The sequence below is a fragment of the Sphaeramia orbicularis genome, chromosome 9 (assembly GCF_902148855.1).
Source record: "Sphaeramia orbicularis chromosome 9, fSphaOr1.1, whole genome shotgun sequence".
NCBI lineage: Eukaryota > Metazoa > Chordata > Actinopteri > Kurtiformes > Apogonidae > Sphaeramia > Sphaeramia orbicularis.
The window spans coordinates 7,128,357-7,152,054 of NC_043965.1; the positions used below are offsets into that span (position 1 = coordinate 7,128,357).

Consider the following 23,698-nt stretch of genomic DNA (forward strand, 5'->3'; position numbering starts at 1 on the left):
TTGGTTGATCCTCTTTTCCAGTTTCAAGAAAGTCATTATGTCTATTATCCAGGCGTGTTCTGCTGGAGGTTTAGGCGACTTCCAATGTAGGAGGATCCATCTACGAACAATCAAAGAAGCAAATGCTAAAACATTGCATTTGTGTGTCTTTTAAATGTCTTTTAACCCTCAAACACACTGATATCTGCACATTTCTCTGACATTATAACACATGTATGTCCCAGGTAGGGATGTAATGATAAGCAGTATAATGATAAACCGCGATAAAAATTTCCGACAGTTAGCATTACTGTTTAAATTCTAATTATTATGATAACCGTGTTCGATTACTGCACCTAGAAAACTCACAGTACTGTTCCTTTCCTGAAGAAGCAGCGGCACTCCAGGCGTGTGTGCACAGTTTGTAATGTTTGGCCTCTGAAAACATGGCGGAATGCACCTGCACGGACAGAGCTCCAGAGATTCAGGGTTAGGGGCTCCTGCGCAGACCCGGTCCATTGGAGCGTGCGTGCACAGACCCGGTCCGTCCGACTGCGGGTCGGTCCGAACAAGCACAGGCATGGACTTGGTCTGTGCTAGTGTTAACCCCTCCCCAGCCCCCACTGTTTCAGATCCTCACCCAACACTGAAACCGTCCGAATATAGATACTGAGGACAAACTCCTGTCAGTTCAGATGAGCCCAAATGAGTGAAGTTCAACTGTACACAGACACATGATGAGTGTAAAAACCACAGGAGAGGAGGATTTATGAACTGAAGGACATTCAACAGGAAATCCACTGACTGACCTCCAGAGGAACTGGACCAGAGGACACTGTTGTGGTTGGTCTGTCACTGACCAGGAGTGAACCACTGACCAGTCTGGATCAGATCAGCCTAACATGTTTTAAATCCTCAGTCGTTCAGAATATTTACATTTGTTCATTAAATAGTTCAGGAAAATATGACTGTGTTTCACTTTCTGTTTGTGTGAGTGCAATAGTGTATACAGGGTGGGGAAGCAAAATGTACAATGAACATTTAGTTATTTTTTCTCAGCAGGCACTACGTCAATTGTTTTGAAACCAAACATATATTGATGTCATAATCATACCTAACACTATTATCCATACCTTTTCAGAAACTTTTGCCCATATGAGTAATCAGAAAAGCAAACGTCAAAGAGTGTGTGATTTGCTGAATGCACTCGTCACACCAAAGGAGATTTCAAAAATAGTTGGAGTGTCCATAAAGACTGTTTATAATGGAAAGAAGAGAATGACTATGAGCAAAACTATTACCAGAAAGTCTGGAAGATACTATTAAAGAAGAATGGGAGAAGTTGTCACCCCAATATTTGAGGAACACTTGTTTCAGGAAGCGTGTGAAGGCAGTTATTGAGAAAGAAGGAGGACACATAGAATAAAAACATTTTCTATTATGTCCATTTTCTTGTGGCAAATAAATTCTCATGACTTTCAATAAACTAATTGGTCATACACTGTCTTTCAATCCCTGCCTCAAAATATTGTAAATTTTGCTTCCCCACCCTGTATGTGTGACACTGGGAATGATTTGATCTGGAAAATGTTCAAACAAACTCCACTCTGACCTGTCCAACTACTGTTTTTCACACACAAAAACACCTCAGGAATCAATAGGAGAATTGATAAGGAATTGGATTGATAAGCAGAACTGATAATGGCACTGATATTGATCAGATCCTATCAGTTCCACCCCTGGTGCAGATATCTCTTGTGTCCATAAGGTGCCAACTTAAATCACATTTGTATGTTTGTTGTTTACATGTTATTACAGTCTACTCTTGTTAAACCGCCCGCCGTTATACCGCCATTTTCGCTCACCGCCGACCAAAACCATTGCACAAAAATCCCCAATGCATTATTCCATTAGCTACCGCCATTTCCGCCTATCGCCATCCGCCAGCCCAGTTCCACGCACAAACAACACTTATACCATTGATTTCCCGACCGTTATACCGCCAGCGTGATTGCCATCGAGTACACATAAATTTTAACAATGCACTGAAACAAACGCGCCAGACGCTGATCGCGACAAGCTACGAGTAGGTCTACGGAACGGCCACCGTTCATTTATCGCAGAACACTCAGTAGGTCAGGATGTCGGGAAGAGGACGTGGGATTAAGCCAAAGCCTCAAGATGATGGGGTGTCACTTCCCGACACGGTATAATAATGCTTAAAATGTTTCCCCACTTTAAATGATCCCTTACAACATAACAGAATCAAGATTTATTTAGAAACGCAATTAGAACGGGTTAACGGAGGCAGCATAGACATCATATAGTAAAGACATGCACATTATGGACGCAACCCGTTGTAACGCCATTTTCACTATACCGCCAATTTGGCCGTGAACGGAAGTTGGCGGTATAATGAGAGTAGACTGTATTTGAATGTTTCTGCAACAGAAAGTACATTGTGCATGTTACTTTATTAGTTTTTTTCAAACTACAACTTGGTTATATTATTTCAGTGTGTGTATTCGTACTTTTTGAACATTTTGAGCACATTTCAACAATACTGCGATAATAATGATAACTGTGATAATTTTGGTCACAATAACCGTGATATGCAATTGTCATATCGTTACATCCCTAGTCCCAGGTGGTGAAAGTGGCTTTGACCTGTTGTAAGGATCTAAAACTATGAAACCTGCTACAAATTGTGCTTTACTCGTCTGGATAATGCATTAACACTAATCATTCACTGAAAACTACAAATGAAAAACACTCTCATACAAATACTCTACAGGAATGTCTGCTTTTATAAGTGAACGTGAATGATACCCATGTCCCGACTCAGACTCAGATTAGCTTTAGCAACAGAGGCTAATCCAGTTAGCATGACAGTTGACACTTTTTTTCCTTTTTTGGTAAATGTATATGAACTGTGATCGTCTGGACTCTAATCCCAGTTTTATTTCTTTACAGAGATAATGAACAATGTCATCAAGAAGGCACGAGAAAAAGGAAAATGGAAGGTAAGTGTCCTGTTATTCTACGATGTCTTTTACTGTTTTTTTTTTTTTTTAATTTCTTCGTAAAGACCTGACTCTAGACTCGGACTGTGTTTCCAGGTTCTGGTGGTGGACAAACTGAGTATGAGGATGGTGTCGTCCTGCTGTAAGATGACAGACATCATGTCAGAGGGAATCACCAGTGAGTAAAATACACCAGTACTTCACGTCTGATGTGGAAAGTTCAGTGAAAACAACAAGTTCAGACAAAAGAAAGTTTAGAAGTGGAACGTTACATAACTATTTGTATTTCAACCAAAATTTGACAGTTTGATGAATAATAAGCTATTTTCTACCAATTTCTATTCATTTTTACTTTTGTTTGGTCAAAACAAATGCATATAAATAATTATGTTCATTTTGTTGTTTATTTTGTTCATTTTATTTGTTATTTTGTTCAGTTTGTTAATGTTTTTGTTTGATTTCTTGATTATTTTGTTCATTTTTATTCAGTTTGTTGATTTTTTTAAATTCATTTTGTTGATTATTTTGTTCATTTTGTTGATTATATTGGTCGTTTTTGTTCATTTTGTTAGATTTTTTAGGTTATTTTTTTTTATTATTTTGTTAATTTTACTTGTTATTTTTTTCAGTTTGTTGATGTTTTTGTTCGATTTCTTGATTATTTTGTTCATTCTTATTCAGTTTTTGATTATTTTGTTCATTTTGTTAATTATACTGGTCATTTTTGTTCATTTTGTTTGATTTTTTTTGGTTATTTTGTTCGTCATTAACTACTGAGCACATGATTTATTATTGTCTGAGCTACTGCATCAACAGGTACTTATACTGTATCAGTATCAAACAGTACTGAACTATTGGGTATTTAACCTACATGTATGCATATGTTAATAAGTTTTTTGTTTTTTTTTATCTTTAGCATATTCTCCAAACCTGTTGCAAACAGAAAGTGGTACTTTTCATAGCTATTTGTATTTCTACCAAAATTTGACAGTTTGATGAATAGTAAAGTTTTTTATACATACATATCTATGGATTTTTACATTTGTTCGATTAAAATAAATGCAGATTGTTGCATAAACAATAAAAATATGCACGTAAAAGACTGTTTCTAAATGTCTGTCAGGTACTGTATTATTTATCTGGTACTAGTGCTATACAAACTATTATACAAATACTATAAAACTGGCTTCACATTAACTACAGCATTAAACTGCTCCTACATTCCATCAGTGATAATCTTCATAATGAAGAGTTTAATGATTTAGACTTTAAAGCAATGACTTTTAATTAAAATATGGTATTTCTACACATCTTTCCTCACGTGGATGAAGTGTTTTGGTGTTGAAATTGGTTTACCACAGTTTAAGTTTTAGAACAGTAGTCGAATTTAAGAATAAAACAATATGTAAGTGTAGAACACGTCTAAAATGAAATTCTGTTTTACAATTTTTAAGCATAAATGTCGTCTGTCATTCTGTTTTCACTAAATGTCTCATGATAAATGAGGCTGAATAATGAAAATTAAGCTCCATTAGAAGTGGACTAATGAGAAAAGAGCATTTTTTTCCAAATATTTACTAAGCACACGATATATGCAGTATTTTGAATAATAAAATATCCTTCAAATGACATATTTAATAGTAATAAACTTAAAATACTGACCCTGTGTGACTTTCCTATAACCTGACACTACTGATCATTACTGATACATTTCCACTGATCGATTATTAATGATGAGTCTTTATCTTTTCTCCAGTTGTAGAAGACATTATGAAGCGGCGTGAACCTCTGCCCAGTATGGAGGCCATTTACCTGATAACACCTTCAGACGAGGTACGTGTACACAGGTTATTTATACATTTACACAGGTTATTTATACATTTACACAGGTTATTTATACATTTACACAGGTTATTTATGTTTACGCATTTGGCAGACGCTTTTTTCCAAAGCGACTTACAGGGGAAAACCAATTAAATCACTCAATCAATCAAATTTTATTTATATAGCGCCAGATCACAAAAAAAAAGTTATCTCTTGACATTTTATATATAGAGCTGGTCAAAACCAGACTCTAAGTCAATTTACAGAAACCCAACAGAATCCTCCAGGAGCAAACACTTGTGACTGGTGACAGTGGAAGGAAAAACTTCCCTTTAACAGCAGAAACCTGGAGCAGACCCAGACTCCTGGAGGATGGACGTCTGCCTTGACCAGTTGGGGTTAAAGAGAGAGAGTAGAGAAGGGGAAAAAGAGAGAGCGATAGAGATAGAGACTGGAGGAGAGGGGGAGAAGGGGGGAGTAGGGGGAGACACATGGAGGCGGTTGAGGATAAGTGAGTGGTGATGATGAGGGCAGGGAAGAGGCCGGACCACCGCAGCAGGTCCAGAGATAATCGTGAAAGAATCTGTGGTTATCCTGGGAAAAACCTTATTAGAATATTTAAAATGGAATGTTTGAAAGTGCTAGGATAGGAGGTGCTCTCGGAAGAGCTGGGTCTTCAGGAGCTTCTTGAAGATAGGCAGGGATGACTCTGTTCTTGTAGCACTTGGTAGAGCGTTCCACCAACGTGGAACGACCCATGAAAAGAGCCTGGATTGTCTTGTACAAGGTCTTTATTTATACATGTACACAGGTTATTATACATGTATGCAGGTTATTTATACATGTTCAGGGGTTATTTATACATGTATGCAGGTTATTTATACATGTACACAGGTGTTTTTTTGTTTTTCTGGTGAATTTTATTGAAGCATTCAGATATTCTTGATCACATTCAGATATTTATTCTCTTGTAATGTCACAACTGTAAAAATGTCTAAAGCGCAGAGTTGTGCTTTTAAAAAAGCTGGTAATTTTAAATTAAATTTTTAGTTTAAAGCTATAAATCACCATCATTTATGACTAACCTACAGCCCCGTCTATAGTAGAGACTGATATGAAACTTGCAAACTTTTAATAATAACCTAAAAGTTGACATATGACAATTGTACATTTCACATTTTACCAAAAAGCCTCATGTTCACATCCATCCATCCATTTACTTTCTAAAATGCTTCATCCTGGTGAGGTTTATCATATTGTATTTTATACTGTAAAAATTTCTATAGATAGCCCCAGAAAATTCCAGAAATATGTCACATTGTCGATAAATCACAGCACTTCCAGCTCATATTGAACGTTTATCTGCTGTTCTTAACCAGATAGTGAGATTTTATGGGCTGGTAACCACCCAGTGTGCTAATGCTAACGCTAAAGTGTGTATTAGGATTGGTAAAATGCAGAGGGTGAATTAATAAAGTAATAAAGTGAATTAATCTTTAGCCTCAAATACAGGCCAAGTAAAAATAACAGATAAAATTCTGTCATAAAAACACAAAGTCCAACAAGTACAAGTTTGGTTTAACACATTTGACTGTAAAATCCAGTTATTTTCATTTATGTTTTACTGTTCTACATCATCTTCTTAAGTGTTATTGTCTGATCTCGGTCACTGCAGGTGTGTGTCTCCCATTTTTAACTTAAAAGTACAACAGGATGTCAGTGTTACACAATACAATCTCTATTAAGCAATGAATGAATGAATGAATGAATGAATGAATGAATGAACGAACGCCACCGTGAGCAGATGAATGAACACGCTAACAGAAGGACGCCTCCAGCCGTTCATAACAGAATGACACAGATTTGTGTTTGGTCGTGACTCTGCTCTGGAATAATCTGATAAACATGACACAGATGGTCTGTGACATCACCAACCCTCAGCAGAGCGTGACATTCACAACATATGAAGCAAAGAACGCAATAAGAGCAAAGAAAACAATTATGCTAATGCAGGAGGAGGCTGGGCTTTAGAATAGAATAGAATAGAATAGAATAGGCTTTATTGTCATTGTGATAGCAGTATTTACATACACCAGAGCTACAGACATAAGAATAGAATGAATATAAAATTACAAAGCTAAAAAATAAGATAAGATTTTTTTTAAATTACAATTTTACAACAGTTTAACAAAACAACATAAGAATAGAGCTTAGAAAAATAAAAAATAAAACTGAAAAAAATATGAATATCTTACAGTATTAACAGTATGTATTACCATGAACAAGTGTATGTATATCTATAAATACAGTATGTATCTCTATTCACCGTATTAACAACATGGATTTCCTATTAAAAAAAACAAAACAGTATGTATATTGGCTAAAATTTGCTTAGAGGTCTTATTTCTGTCTTTGTGCATAAGAAACCAATCTAAGTGAATCCCCAAAGGAACTTTGTGTTGGTAAATGCAACTTATGCAAATGTACAGGATTTCAGTTCTGTTCAACATGTTGATGCTCATATGAACTATGTTTTCAGCTCAAAAATGTCCAATTTCATCACAGTTAATGCTATATTTTCATGTCATAAATGGCCAAGTTATATTTGAACTGAATTTACCTGAAAAACAAATATTCTATTCTTTTAGATTCCCCAGTTTTTCTTACCAGATTCTCTCCTACAAATCACATGTTTTATTTTTACAGGTTCAATCTGGAGTATGGTGCTGATCCATCCTGCTTATGTTACGCCAATACATACATGAAGAATGGCACACGTCACTTTTTAAATCAACAGTTTTCTAATAATAAGCATTTTTATACAGAAATAACAATTCTATATTGTTATTTCCTCTTTATTCTGATGATAAACTATACAATAAATAATTGTGATCCTAGTTTTTGCACAGGGATCATTAGTGTAAACGCTGACATGGCTGCAGAGCATCAGTATGATGGGATCCACAACAACCATGTCACATCCGTCCACTGACACATTTTGTGTTTTTGTGTCAGCTGTTATTGTTTTAGATCCACAATACTAACATTTATGAATAAGAGGAGAATTAGCAATAGTAAGTCTATAAGTTTATTCCTAATAAAGTACTGGTACTGACCAGAGCATCATGGGTAATGTCACGTCCGTCCACCAGCAAAAGTTTTCACATACACGTGCTATTCCAAATCCAGTATTTATGAAAATAGAGCTTCCACTGTCAAATAATATCAGTAGTCTGTGCACAAAGGGATTAGCATTATTTCAACACAGTTCTATGCATTTCTTACAACTTTTTTTTTTGGCAAAAAAGGCCACTCATTTGACCCCCTAAGGAAATTTAGCTGATATCTATGTAAAACAATATACCTATGAACCAGGTCTGTATTAAAATAGTGCATTTATTTATTGATAACTATTGAATAAGTATTGCATAGTTTAGGGTCTGTAGTGGAGTTATAGTCTGGTATGAAATACACTGAAATAAGGGCTGATAGTTTCTGTTCTGGACTTTTATTTCTCTTTGTTTTCTTCATTTGTGTGTTATGTTGAAAATCCCTGTCGCTATGTAAGGGTCTGAGCTACAACTACACCCTGAAATTAGCAAATTTAGACAAAGACATGTTTTCATTTCACCGTTGGCGTTTCCTCTGGGTCCTCCATCATTTAAAACATGTAAATATTGGTTAATTCTTCTATCAGTGTCCTCTGGTATGGATGAATATCTGGAGTTGGTTCCTGAACGCATTCAAATGCTCCTACTAAAGTGCTAATGCTAAAATGCTAAATGCTAATGCTAATGCTAGGTCTGGTCTAACCCATGGTTTCCTGTTTCAGTCTGTTGAAGGTCTGATCGATGACTTCAGAGATCCTCAGTCTCCACGTTACAGAGCAGCTCACGTCTTCTTCACTGACAGTCAGTAACTTCAGTTTTTTTTCCATGTTATTATTGTTCTTTTAGCTTATTCAGGTAGACTAGATTGTGGCCAAAACTAATACTGCAATCACATTCCAAATACTGTAGAGCAGGGCTGTCAAACTCATTTTAGTTCAGGGGTCATATTCAGCTAAATTTGTTCTGCAGTGGGCCGAACCAGAAAAATAATAACATAATAACCTATAAATAATGACAACTCCAAATTTTTGTCTTTGTTTTAGTGGAAAAAAACCCATTAAATTATGAAAATACTTACTTTTATAAACTACCCAAAAAAAAAGAAAAAAAAATCTGAAAAAACTGAAATTTAAATTAAAAAATGTAAGAAAATTTAGTGCAATTTTAACAATATTATTCCTCAACTTCTCATTTGTCCATGTGCATTCTGGATCAGATCTACAAAGACACTAAACACTGAGGAACAGGCAGAAAAATTGTTAAAATTATGCTTAATTTTCTATAGACATTTCAGGTTGTTCATATTTGTTCAGGTTAATTGAAGTTTTTTTTTTTGGCTTAATTCAAGGTTTTGTTTTTTGTTTGTTTTTTTTACTTAATTGAAGATTTTTTCTTTTTTTGCTTAATTCAAGCTTTTTTGCTAAATTTGAGATTTTTTTTGGCTTAATTAAGATTTTTTTTACTTAACTGAAGATTTTTTTTGGCTTAATTGAAGATTTGTTTACATAATTGAAAATTTTTTTTTGGCGTAATTCAAGATTTTTTGCTAAATTTGAGATTTTTTTTGGGCTTAATTCAAGATTTTTTCCTTAATTCAAGCTAATTTTTATTATTATTATTTTTTTTTGCTTAATTCAGTTCAAGACTATGGAATTTTTCTACTTGGCAAAAACATCCCAGGGGCCGAACTGGACCCTTTGGGGGGCCGCATTTGGCCCCCTGGCCGCATGTTTGACACCCCTGCTGTAGAGCGTGGTATGCTCTCCTCCTCCCCCCAGGCTATAGGGGTTGCCAGATCCAGTATGAGCGTCTACTACCAGTGTTTCCACTAATCCTTGCCACCACACCATAAATTTCACACACAAAAATCATCAGCAGACTTATTCTACATCAGTCTAATATATAATAGAACCAGACAAACGTCCTGAACACTCAGATGAAAGTTTGTGAAGATTCAACAGATAGGGAAAAAGGAAATGAGCCTTAAGTTTATAAGTTTACCTTTTACTTCGAGGAAGTACAAGACACAGACCACTACCGTACCCCCCCCCCCCCCCCCCCCCCCCCCCCGGCAGTCTCTTCACCAGGGCCAGGAGAACAGACTGCAGCCTGGCCCCAGGAGAACCACAGCCGGTCTGGGACTGGGTGAAGAGGCCGTGACCCCAGTTCTCAGTGGTTCTTACCGGGTGGTCAGACTAGCCGGCACTGTGTTGTTCCCAGACCTTCTGAGTCAGTTCCTCTATTTTTCGGTGTATTTATTGTCCGTATTTGTGCATTCATTGTTCGTATATGTATTTTTTCTCCTTCTCCACAGCCATCCCCGACTCGTTGTTTGGCCTCTTGACCAAATCTCGCGCCTCCAAAGCCATGAAGGCCTTGACTGAGATCCACATCGCCTTTCTGCCCTATGAATCTCAGGTAAGACCTTCATGAACCACTGTCATGTTACAGCTTTACCTCCGACAAGGAGGTTATGTTTTTACCAGCGTTGGTTTGTCTGTCTGTCCATGTGCAAGATAACTCAAAAAGTTATGGACGGATTTGGATGAAAATTTCAGGACATGTTGATACTGGCACAAGGAACAAATGATTAAATTTTGGTGGTGATCGGGGGGGGGGGGGGGGGGGGGGGGGGGGGGGGGCAGTGATCAGCCTTGGTGGAGGTCTGCGCTCTCCGAGTGCTTCTAGTTTATTGTTGTTATTGTCATTTTACTTCTTGGTTTCTGGTACTTTTCTGTGTTACTGTCATGAAATCAGTTCTTTATATTGTCAGAGATCCACAATGATGCAAAATGATAATAATCAATACAGTAAAAAGACTGTTTTGTGAATGTAAGGAGGCGATATTTGTGAATCTAAACCAGGCGTGTCAAACACAATCAGCCCAATATGATCTGAACAGGGCTGGACCAGTAAAATAATAACATAAAAACCTAGAAATAATGTCAACTCCAAACTTTTCTCAATGTTTTAGAGTAAAATACGTAAAATTACATTGTAAAAAAAAAAAGTTCATATCCACAAACTACCCTTTAAAAAATGGGAATAGCATGAACAACCATGAATAACATGTAATATTCTAAGAAAAATTATTGCAATATTATTAATATTCTGCATCAATTGATCATTTACACATGTGCAACTTACAAAAACACAAAACATTTGTTAAAATTCCATTTATTTTTCTTATAGTAGTCATAATAAGTTAAAAATAATATCCTGATAATAAATAATTAAAATTGTCTTTGTTTTGGTGTGATGAAAGTAAAATTAGATTATGAAAATGTCATGAAAGACAGAATAATTACATGTACAGACATAAAAATGCTATGATGTGTGGAGCAGTAACATAAATGGAGATGTTAGTTCAGAATTACAGTTTTTTTTATGTTTTAGTCTCATGAAGATGCCATATTTCTCTTTTGGGGTGTTGAGTTAAAGTCGTTTGTCCCTAAAATTACATTATGAAATTGAGAATAACCTGAAAAACCATGAACAACCTGAAATTTCCAAGGAAAAATAAGTGCAATTTCAACAATATTATGTCTCAGTTTATTATTTGCACAATTTGCAGATAATAGTGGATCTACAAATGTACGTAATATTTAATAACAAGCAGAATATGTTTAAAATTCCACCTATTTTTTTATTATAATAGCCATAATAACTTAAAAGTAATACTCTAATAATAAATAATCAGTTTTTTCTTTGTTTATGTGTGAAAAAATGTAAAATTATATGATGAAAATGTTATGAAATGTAATGAAAGACAGAATAATTACATGTATGGACAAAAAAATGCTAAGATGTGTGGATCAGTAACATAAAAGGAGATGTTAGTTCGGGAATGAAAGTTTTTTTCTTTTTTGGATTTTTTTTTTTTTTTTTTTTATGTTTAAACCCATGAAGATGCCATATTTCTCTTGTAGAGTGTTGAGTTAAAGTTGTTTCTCCCTAAAAATTACATTATGAAATTGAGAATAACTGGAAAAACCATGAACAACCTGAAATTTCCTGGGAAAAAAAGGTGCAATTTCAACAATATTATGTCTCAGTTTATTATTTACACAACTTACAGATCACAGTGGATCTACAAATGCATGTAATATTTAATAACAAGCAGAATATTGTTAAAATTCCACTTATTTTTCTTATAACAGCCATAATAACTTAAAAATAATACTCTAATAATAAATACATTTTTTTCTTTGTTTATGTGTGGAAAAAAGTAAGAATATATCATGAAAATATTATGAAATATTATGAAAGACAGAATAATTACATGTATGGACATAAAAATGCTATGATGTGTGGATCAGTAACATAAAAGGAGATGTTAGTTCAGAATGAAAGGGTCTTTTTTGTTGGTTTTTTTTTAAGTTTATTTATGTTTTAAAGTCGTTTGTCCCTAAAAATTACATTATGAAATTGAGAATAACCTGAAATTTCCTTAGAAAAATAAGTGTAATTTCAACAATATTCTGTCTCAGTTTATTATTTACACAACTTACAGATCACAGTGGATCTACAAATGCATGTAATATTTAATAACAAGCAGAATATTGTTAAAATTCCACTTATTTTTCTTATAACAGCCATAATAACTTAAAAATAATACTCTAATAATAAATACATTTTTTTCTTTGTTTATGTGTGGAAAAAAGTAAGAATATATCATGAAAATATTATGAAATATTATGAAAGACAGAATAATTACATGTATGGACATAAAAATGCTATGATGTGTGGATCAGTAACATAAAAGGAGATGTTAGTTCAGAATGAAAGGGTCTTTTTTGTTGGTTTTTTTTAAGTTTATTTATGTTTTAAAGTCGTTTGTCCCTAAAAATTACATTATGAAATTGAGAATAACCTGAAATTTCCTTAGAAAAATAAGTGTAATTTCAACAATATTCTGTCTCAGCTTATTATTACAGATCACAGTGGATCTACAAAGACACAAAACATTTAATAACAGGTAGAATATTATTAAAATTCCACTTATTTCTCTTAAGATATTTAAATTTTTCATGTTATTCCTTTCTATTACTTTTTTTTTAACACTAAAACAAAGAGAAAAGTTTGTAGTTGTCATTATTTATAGGTTATTATGATACTATTTAAAATCATTGTTAATATTTTCAGTGTAATTCTTGCATTCATCCCATGGACCGGATTGGTTTTCTTTAGTGGGCCGGTTTTGGTCCACGGGCCGTATGTTTGACCCCCCCTGGTTTAGAGCCTTGTTGACTGCACCCCCCTCCTTTAATAACCCCCCGTTTGTGGGATGTGCAGAGGACGCCGCTGTGTTTGTGTTGGATCAGCTTTAGTTTTCAATCCTCTGCTAGATTTAATCCTGAGGGGGGAGGGGCAGGAGAGGATGCTAGCCCCGCCCCCTCCGCTCATCCATTCACCTCATTGGCCGGCTGCGTCGAAGCTCTTAGCTCACAGCCAATGAGAGCGCAGATGGGATGTGTGACAAGAGAAAGCGCAGGGCCGGTTGTCATGACGAGTGGGTGACAGATGGACGCGTGGTTACGAGTGTTTGTGAACGTGGAACAGTTTCAGACGATCAAATCTGACCCACGTTCACAGCAACGTGGAAAAAAAAAACACACCCTGAAGAAGATTTTCCCAAACTCACAGTCACAACAAAAGTCTGACAGGAGGCATTTTACTCATAATTTGAATTTTTTTTTTTTTTTCTCATTTTCTTGATTCTTTTGTTCATTTTTTGGATTATTTTCTTCAGTTTGATGATTATTTTCTTTATTTTTGATCATTTCCTTGATTGTTTTGGTCTTATCCTTGATTATTTTGTTAATTATTCAGCTTTTGTTCATTGTATTCAGTTCATTGATTGTTTTGGTTCATTTTAATGATTATTTTGTTTGTTTTCTTCTCTTTTTTTTTTTTTACTTCCTTGATTGTTTTGGTCTTGTACTTAATTATTTTTTAGTTAATTGTTATTCAATTTTTGGTCATTGTATTGTGTTCAGTTTATTGTTTTTGTTCATTTTCATGACTTTTGATCAGTTTTGTTTATATTCTTGATTATTTTGTTTATTTTCTTGATTATTTTCTTCATTTCCTTGATTATTTTGTTTCTTTACTTAATTATTTTGTTAATTGTTATTCTGCTTTTGGTCATTGTATTCATTTTATTGATTGTTTGGTTCTTTTTAATGATTATTTTATTCATTCACACTTTTGTTTTGTCAATATTCTTGATTATACTGTTCATTTGGATGATAGTTTAATTTTTTTGTTCATTTCTTTGGTTATTTCAATCATGTTATTGATTGTTTTGTTCATTTTCTTGAATATTTTGATAATAATGATCATTATGTTCATTCACATTTTTGTTTTGTCAATGTTGTTGATCTGTTCATTTTAATGATCATTTGATTATTTTTGTTCATTTCATTAGTCATTTCATTCATTTTTTTGATAATTTTGTTCATTTACTTGAATATTTTGATCAATTGTGTTAAAATTATTTCGATGATTTTTTTTTTGGTTCATGTTTGTTAATTTGAAAGAGTATTTTCTCCATGTCTGTGACTGTTTTGGTCATTTACTTACTGGTCATTTGTATTTTTGTTCCTTTTTTTGATTCTTTTGTTAATTTTTGTTCTTTTTCTTTATTATTTATTCCATTTTCGTTCCTCGTCTTGATTCTTTTGTTAATGATTGTTCATTATCTTGTTTATTTGTTTCATGTTTACTCTCATTTACATGACCCAGTGCGTATTTTGTCAGTGTTGATTTATTGTTGTGACAGACAGAATAATTATATTTTCAGACATAAAAATGCTACGATGTGTGGATCAGTAACATAAATGGAGATATTAGTTCAGAATTAAGTTGTTTTTTATGTTTTAATCCTATGGAGGTGCCATATTTCTCTTGCGGGGTCTTGTCGTTTGTCCGTAAAGCGTCGTCTTTCCTCTTTTTGACGTGGTGTCCTGTGTGTCCAGGTCTTCTCCCTGGATAAAGTGGATGCCTTTCAGGACTTCTACAGCCCCTTTAAGGCTGATGTGAAGAACAACATGCTGGAGCGTTGTGCTGAGCAGATCGCCACCCTCTGTGCCACCCTCAAAGAGTATCCTGGAGTCCGATACCGAGGGTGAGACGCTGTTTATTCCACTGATCTGCAGCCGTGGAATCACCTCAGTTTAACATTTGAACAGAATAGACTGAACAAATGCAAACGAATGCACCGGAACACGACAGCAGAAAGGTTTAAAACACCACAAACAACGATGAAAATGTCCAAAACATGTAATCTACACATATGAAGACATTAAACGACAGAATAATAGAGTCAAACCCAGGTCAGTGCAGCCTTTGCAGATGCTAAACAAGACAAAAATACAGATTCTGTGTCACAGAGTGCAGATAAAAGGTGGAATTCATCTGCAAACTGCACCTGGGCCATTTGTACGGAGGAAAATGAGGGAATATTTATACGTTCTGTTCTAAATTGGCCTTTTTCTATGCAAATATGCCTCAGTGCAGAACCTGTGGAAGTCACAAAAGACCAGTTCACATTAACACACTCAGTTAATGTACGTCTGCACAAACACACACACACGCTTTTCACAAAATATTCGTGTTGTACGGTTGATATCTATGGAAGTAAATCTGTCATCAGATTTTGAATTATAAAAGCCACTGAATTTCTAGCACTGAAATTAAGTATCTGATTTTTTTTTTGCACTGAAATTAAGTATCTGATTTTTTTTTTTTTTTGCACTGAAATTAAGTATATGAATTTTTTTTTTTTTTGCATTGAAATTAAATATCTGGATTTTTTTTTTTTTTTTGCACTGAAATTAAGTATATGATTTTTTTTTTTTCCCACTGAAATCAAGTATCTGGATTTTTATTTTTTGCAGTGAAATTAAGTATATGAATTGTTTGTCTCTGAATTCAACTATGTTCATAAATTTAAAATAAAAAAATTTCCGATGCAAAAAATTCAGATACTTAATTTCAGTGCAAAAAAAATCAGTGCTAGAAATTCAATGGCTTTTATAATTCAAAATCTGATGACACAGATTTACTTCCATAGGTATCGTCTTAATTTTTTAATGGTATTGTGCACAAAATCAAGGGCAGCTCAGATGGAAAACAAAGGTGAGGTTGCACCAGTTATATCATTATTATTAAACCTTTTGTAAATTTAAGTACATCCTTAAAATGCAGCAGATTAAAGGCCTGATTTACTATTATTTGTAGATTAAGTCCTATTATTAAAAAAAAAACAAAAACAAAACACAACTAGTTGAATTAAACAGATCAGTTAAAAAGTAAGAAAATTGTTAGTTAAATCAGCCGAATGAAATTTTATTTGTGCAACACTTTTCATACATTTTCACGTTTTAAAATAAAACACAGTGCAGGAAATATAAAGCTTATAAAGAGTATTCAGAGGCACTTAGTGTTACAGCAGAATCCAATTTATGGTTTATGGAGAGTTTTTTATGCCCTCAGTTTTGTCTGTCAGGTTACCTCCTGGCTGCTTCATCTAATAATCTGCAGAGGACAATAATAAGAATAAAAAACAGTACAAACTAGTGTCCTGTCCACAGAAATACTTACATTTTTGTAAACGTGTTTTTTTTCCTTCTAAAATCTAATATTCCAAAAATAGGTCCAGAATAGGTACAAATGTTTCTCTAAAAGCTCTTATTGTGTGATTTTGTGTGTTTTTGTGTTATTTTAGGGAGTATAAAGACTGTGCTGTTTTGGCCCAGATGCTTCAGGAGAAACTGGACGGATACAAGGCTGATGATCCCACGATGGGAGAGGTAACGAACAGCACCACCCATTCCCCAACTAGAATATTCCATTTTAATGTTTAATGTAAACCAGGGGTGTCAAAGTCATTTTAGTTCAGGTTCCACATTCAGCCCAATAGTTTTCTAAAAACGTGAATAACCTGAATAATCATGTACAATGTAAATTTAAGAAAATAATAATAATAATAATAATAATAATAATAATAATAATAATAATAATAGCAATTTCAACAGTATTACATCCCAGCAGGGCGGTGCAGTGGTTAGCACTCGTGCCTCACAGCAAGAAGGTCCTGGGTTCGATTCCAACACCATTCGACAGGGGGTGGGACCTTTCTGTGTGGAGTTTGCATGTTCTCCCCGTGTCTGCGTGGGTTCTCTCCGGGTACTCCAGCTTCCTCCCACCATCCAAAGACATCCACTGATAGGTTAATCGGTTAATCTAAATTGCCCATAGGTGTGAATGTGAGAGTGATTGTTTGTCTCTATATGTTCAGCCCTGTGATGAACTGGTGAAATGTCCAGGGTGTACCCCGCCTTCACCCCTATGTAGCTGGGATAGGCTCCAAGCGACCCCCGTGACCCTAGTGAGGATAAAGCGGGTTCAGAGAATGAATGAATTAACTACGTCTCAGCTTATTATTAACCCAGTGGATCTAAAAATGCAGAAAAACATTTCGTAACAGGCAGAATACTGTTAAAATTGCACTTATTCAGGTTATTTACATTTTATTGTGACACGATAGTTTGTTAGCATAAATATTTTCATAAATAATGTCATTTTTTGCACTAAAACAGAGAAAATTTTGGAGTTGTCATTATTTATAGGTATTATTTAATTTTCTTTTCTTTTTTTTTCTTTTTTTTTACGTTCAATCAATAAGAAAATTTGGAGTCATTATTTATCGGTTTTTATGCCACTATTTTATTTGAGATCATGTTGGTGTGTATGTGGAACCTGAACTAAAAACAGTTTAATATCCTTGACTGTTAATGGGCCTGATTGGACCATCTTGCGTGCCAGTTTTGGTCTGCGGGCCGTATGTTTGACATCCCTGATGTAGAGGATGAGGATGGACGTTAGTGTGGATTCACTGAACGTTGAGTCGGTGTGTGTTCTGTCTGATCCGGGTTCACACAGGGTCCGGATAAGTCCCGTACTCAGCTGCTGATCCTGGATCGTGGGTTCGATCCCGTTACACCTCTGGTTCACGAGCTGACGCTTCAGGCCATGGCCTACGACCTGCTGGGCATCGAGAACGACGTCTACAAGTAACGACACACTTCTATACACTACCCACTGTAGCATGGTCTGGTAGGAGTAGAAATGTCATGAACGGTAGCACAACCACCAGTGTTGGGCAAATAACTTTTAAAAAGTAATTAGTCATAGTTAGTAATTACTTGTCCAAAAAAGTAATTGGATTAGTAATGGAATTACTCCTTCATAAATGTAATTAGTTACCAGGGAAAGTAATTATTGCGTGACTTTTTTGAAAAACCTTCAAATATGTAGGAGGAAACTGATTTTTGAGCGTGTTTCACGGCCCGTTGCACAGAGTAGAACAGCAGACAGGTACTGAATACCAGGACTGTGGTGAGGCTGGGGTCCAGCAGGGCCCGCCTGGGGTCCACCAGGGCCCGGCTGGGGTCCAGCAGGGCCCGGCTTTTCCACCACATGAATGCATATCTGCATTTATAGGAACAAGATGCTCCTCCAGTTGATCCCACACCTCTTTTTTCAGTCGCTCCTCCCTGATCCAGCGGTAAATGTCTTCAGTTCAGTCAGTCCGACTCACTGATAACTCCTCCCCTAAGTTACCTATGCATGTAGCTGCGTTCAAGTGCATGGGGTGTGCTGGGACAACTCAAACTCGTAGATGTCATTAGTCGTTCAGGTGAAGGCAGCGTGGACAACTCAGACTCATGGACACACAGCTGAAGCATGAAGGCAGTGTGGGGGATTTGAATAGAAGAACAGCTCGTAAACAAACGGATCGCAACGAATCGGTTGCAATCGTTCACTGAAAAGAGCCGTTCAAAAGTGTCGACTCGTCTGTGAACGTCACATCTGTCGTGCCTGGCTGAGTGAGCCAGGATGGATAAAATCACCCAGCATGAAAAATATTTTCATTGGTTTCATTGGTTAGTTTGGTTTAAATTGTTATCTTTGCTTCCAAAATGCCTCACAGATGGTTTTTACTTCATTTCTCTCAACATTTATTTAGTTTTTTTATCCATGACTGTGAGCTTTAAAGATCTACCTCTCAATTTCTCAAATATTTTTCATGCTCTGACTGTAAATGATAATTTTCTACCACAACTAACCATCTACTTCCTTCACATCTCACTTAGGAAGAAAAATCTCCCATTAAACTTTAAGGAAATATTGACATTTATAAACTATATGGACATAAATATTGGGACACATCATGTCTACAGCTGTAAGATGTCCTGTTCATGATCATTTGAGATAAAAACATTAATATTTCTGTAAAGTTTAATGGGAGATGTGAAGAAAGTAGATGGTTAGTTGTGGTAGAAAATTATTATTTACAGTCAGAGCATGAAAAATATTTGAGAAATTTAGAGGTAGAACATTTAAAATCATAGTCATGGATAAAAAAACTACATAAATGTTGAGAGAAATTAACCCTTTCATGCATACTGATCACTACAGTGGACAGTTCTTCTCCAGCTGTTCTCTTGTATATTCATGGATTTTGTTGTTTTAGTTCAGTGGTTCTTAACCTTGTTGGCGGTACTGAACCCCACCAGTTTCATATGCACATTCACCGAACCCTTCTTTATTAAAAAATAAAATATTTTTTTTCCAAATTCAAGACACAGGTATATGTTTTACTGGTGCACAAAATGAACCGTGCATTAACATCACTGTGTTCAAAGAACAAAACCAATACAGTGCATGAACTCACAACAAATTCCATACCTTTTCACAAAGACATGACCTTCTTTAATACTGCCACACTGAAATGGTTTTAATTTTTGTATTCCAATAATGAACTTACTGTATTTATGCTATTTATCATTTTTAACATTTTAACGCACACCCATCACCTAATTTCCATCAGGCTACAATAATAATGAATATTTACTGCAAATCAGTGTGACTTCTGCTGTTGCCTTTGAGAGACCAGTTCAGAAATGCGTGGCTTCACCTTGGTAAGTGCCACTCTCTTGCCATTTTCACAGCAAAGTCTGTTCCTTTTCTTCGTTTTTATGTCCAGCATCCTTATTACGGCACTAGCTCGGCTTTAGCGTAATACGATTTCTCCATCCGTGACGGTGCGTCGGTCGTCACATGATTGTAACTGACCAGTGCGGTGACCGAAAAATGTAAACAAATGCTACACATGGCTGCCTCCGTGGTTAACAGGAAGTAGCAAAAGTCATAACAACGATGTGGAAAATACTCAAATAATTCATCGTCAGACGAGTGGAAGAGATTATAAACACTTCCGGATGTGTTGTAGTGCTATAAGCAACAACAATACACCGCGTATATTGGATGTCAATCAGAGAAAGAGTCTCCGAAGCCGTTTGTTTACATACACGGACCTAGCCTGACACACACCCGACTAATGAGTCGAGTGTGTGTCTTGACCTCCGCCGAACCCCTAGGGTTCGATCGAACCCAGGATAAGAACCACTGTTTTAGTTCCATATTAACCAACACAGTGGACACTTATGCATCATCCCAAACTCTGACATTCACACCATTACTGTAACTTTGTTGTTCTAGATAAACCTAATCTGCAGTAACATGTTTGAGTGTAAATCAGTTGCTAATTATTAGGCTATTAGACCGTAATTTACAGTTTTCTTTAACAAAAAGGTGTTTTTTTGGTTTTTTTTTTTTTTTTTTGCATATTATCTCCATGAATTGAGTAACAATTAGTATTAGAGTATGTTAAAATATGAGAAAATGGTATTAGCGGCATTTAAAATGTTTTAATTTCATAGTTTTCACACAGTATATCACTGTCTGATGATGGGTTTTAAATATATGTTTCTTTGCTTCAAAAATTAAATGCATGGTGTCCAGCTGAGTAGAAATTTTTGTAACTCCATGAAAAACAGGGTCATAAAAAAATTCCAATTGCATATTTTTTTTTCATGCCTAAAGAGGAAAAAAAAAATCACTCAAGAAAAAAATTATGACTAAGGTTCTCATAATTCATGCATGAAAGGGTTAAGGCAAAACCATCTCTTAGGCATTTTGAAAACAAAGATAACAATTTAAACCAAACTAACCACTGCAATGATATTTATCTGATATTCTGACATTAGTCATTATTGTTTTGTATCCCAGACCCCAGTTAGAAAAGAAACACCTGAATTCAACGTGTCCACATGCTTTTGTCCATATAGTGTTGTGTGTAATTCTAATTATGTGGTTTTAGTTGCCCATGTTTTTTTTCTCCTCTAAGGAACCGGTTAAAGGTTGAATTACACTGGGTTACAAAAAAATGTTTTTTGCAAGTTGTCGAGGTTTTTTCAACTGAATTAGGACCATTTTGCACCGCTAAATCCAAAAATGACATGTGTTTTTCTCAATCAGGTCAGGTTTTTTTGCTAGTTTGATTTTGAAAAATTTGATCTTCTCGCAAAATATAATAATTAATACCAAAATAAGATTGGTAAGCACACTTTATGAAACTTGTGACTTGATTCCTGTTAGGTACAATGGTGTATTCAGCGCAGATGTAGCAGAATACGTCAGGCTTATTTTTGCAAGATCTTCTAGTCGAAGCCATTTCATTCACCTGTAATATTAAAAAAAAACATTAATCATAAATTGGCAAAAGTCAAATCTTCAGAACTCGTTTATTGCAAGAAATATGAAAGAATTTTGTATCATATGATGTGAAAATGCCCATAAATGTAAGCAAAAATGTTAAAAAGCCAATATGTAGCATAGTTCAGAAAGTTGACCTGATTGAGCAAAATGAATGTGATTTTTGGATTCAGCACACCAAAATGATCCTAAATCAGCTCCAAAAACTTAAACAATAAATTTGTTGTTGACCAGTGTTATAGGTGAAGTATCCACATTGTTCTGTCTTGTGTAGGTTTGAGACCAGTGGGATGGGGGAGACGAGGATGAAGGAGGTGTTACTGGACGAAGACGACGACCTGTGGCTGACTCTGAGACACAAACACATCGCAGAAGTGTCCACGTGAGTGTCCTCCACATCCGTCGCCGTCTACAAACACACGTCAGTTCGCTTGTTTTCGGCCTCCGTCTGACTCTGCCGCTCTGGTTTTGTTCTGCACAGGGCGGTGACTCGATCGCTCAAAGAATTCTCGGCCAGCAAAAAGATGAACACTGGAGAAAAGGTAGAGGACGCCTTGTATGGCTGAGCTCTGGTTTCAGGATCAGTTTCTGTCCTCCGCTGTCCTTCAGACTGTCCCACATGGGTCAAAGCAGACGCACAAGGATCCAGCGCTCATATCAGATGTCACATATATCAGTCAGATTAGAGATAAACCTGCAGATATAGAAATATACTCTATAATAATGCATTTCGTTAGCCTCATAGTCATACACTACGTTGACAAAAGTATGTGGACACGTTGAATTCAGGTGTTTCTTTTCTATCAGGGGTCTGGGATACAAAACAATAATGACAAATGAAATAATATAGTTTTATATTACGCATTTTTGGAAATTCGTCGCAACGTGCATTGTGGGAGGTGGAGCTCCAAGCAGCCACATTATGGCTGCAGCAGCAACAAACACAGAAACAACTTCATGACCTCTGTCGACTGCAGCTGTGTGGAGCACGTTACGACACATTTCTGAAAGACACAACACTGAAATCACAACATCCTCATAGTTTAAGTGTGTTCATTTTCTTTCAGACCACCATGAAGGAGTTATCGCAGATGTTGAAGAAGATGCCCCAGTACCAGAAGGAGCTCAGCAAGGTAAAGTCCAAATACCAGTACAAACACCAGTACAAGTACTAGTACAAACACCAGTAGAAACACTAGTACAGATACCAGTACATACACCAGTAGAAATACTAGTACAAATACCAGTAGAAACACTAGTACAAATAACAGTACAAACACTAGTACAAATACCAGTACATACACCAGTAGAAATACTAGTACAAATGCCAGTACAAATACCAGTAGAAACATCAGTAGAAACACTAGTACAAATACCAGTAGAAATATTAGTACAAATACTAGTACAAATACCAGTCGAAACACTAGTACAAGTACCAGTAGAAATATTAGTACCAATACCAGTAGAAACACTAGTACAAGTACCAGTAGAAATATTAGTACAAATTTTCACTGAAAAGAAAAAAAACAAAATACAGAAGACAATATTACAATACATGGTTAAAAAAAAACAAACAACAACAAAAAAAACAACCCCCCCAAAACAAACAAACAAAAAATAAAACACTTCATGACAGTTAAATATGAAGAAAAATTCATTTGGGAACTGGCATAATTGTAACACTGGGTCTTCATGGGTTAAGCATAAAAAAATAGTGGAAATCCGGCAGAAAGACAAAAATAGTTAACCTAGAAAAATGCAGTCAACTAGGCAAAATATCTACAAATTTATTAATTAAAAATAGATAAAATAAAGTCAAAAAGAAGGAAAAGACTAGAAAAATAGTGCCTAACAGATATATTGTGACATACTGATGTAGTTTTTTTTGACAGTGTCGTTTGTACTGAATTCCAACCTTCGCAATTTATATTTTTGTCTCATTTGCACAAAAAAAAAAAAAAAAAAAACAGCTCTGGACCAAACTGTATTTTTTTTTTTTTTTATTCTATTCTGTGTTATGATTTACAGGCATCTTGTAGATAAAGCTTGTGTTTTATAACATCAGTGTCCAGTGTAATATAATCAGAGGTGGGTAATCCCGGCTCCATAGAGTAAAAGTCCTGCCATGTATTTGTT

General features: G+C 35.3%; 1 protein-coding gene across 4 annotated transcripts in view; it reads left to right on the forward strand.

Moving 5' to 3' along the window:
- The window catches only part of stxbp1b (syntaxin binding protein 1b), a 58,338-nt gene that overhangs the window by 17,562 nt on the left and 17,078 nt on the right, over nt 1-23,698 (forward strand). For all 4 annotated transcript variants that reach the window (XM_030144437.1, XM_030144438.1, XM_030144439.1 and 1 more), the window contains exons 2-12: nt 2,953-3,002; nt 3,099-3,180; nt 4,759-4,835; nt 8,659-8,737; nt 10,251-10,354; nt 14,917-15,065; nt 16,668-16,752; nt 17,885-18,015; nt 21,837-21,944; nt 22,044-22,104; nt 22,630-22,695. In XM_030144437.1, coding sequence (XP_030000297.1) covers nt 2,953-3,002; nt 3,099-3,180; nt 4,759-4,835; nt 8,659-8,737; nt 10,251-10,354; nt 14,917-15,065; nt 16,668-16,752; nt 17,885-18,015; nt 21,837-21,944; nt 22,044-22,104; nt 22,630-22,695 — 992 coding nt within the window. The remainder of the gene's footprint in view (nt 1-2,952; nt 3,003-3,098; nt 3,181-4,758; nt 4,836-8,658; nt 8,738-10,250; nt 10,355-14,916; nt 15,066-16,667; nt 16,753-17,884; nt 18,016-21,836; nt 21,945-22,043; nt 22,105-22,629; nt 22,696-23,698) is intronic.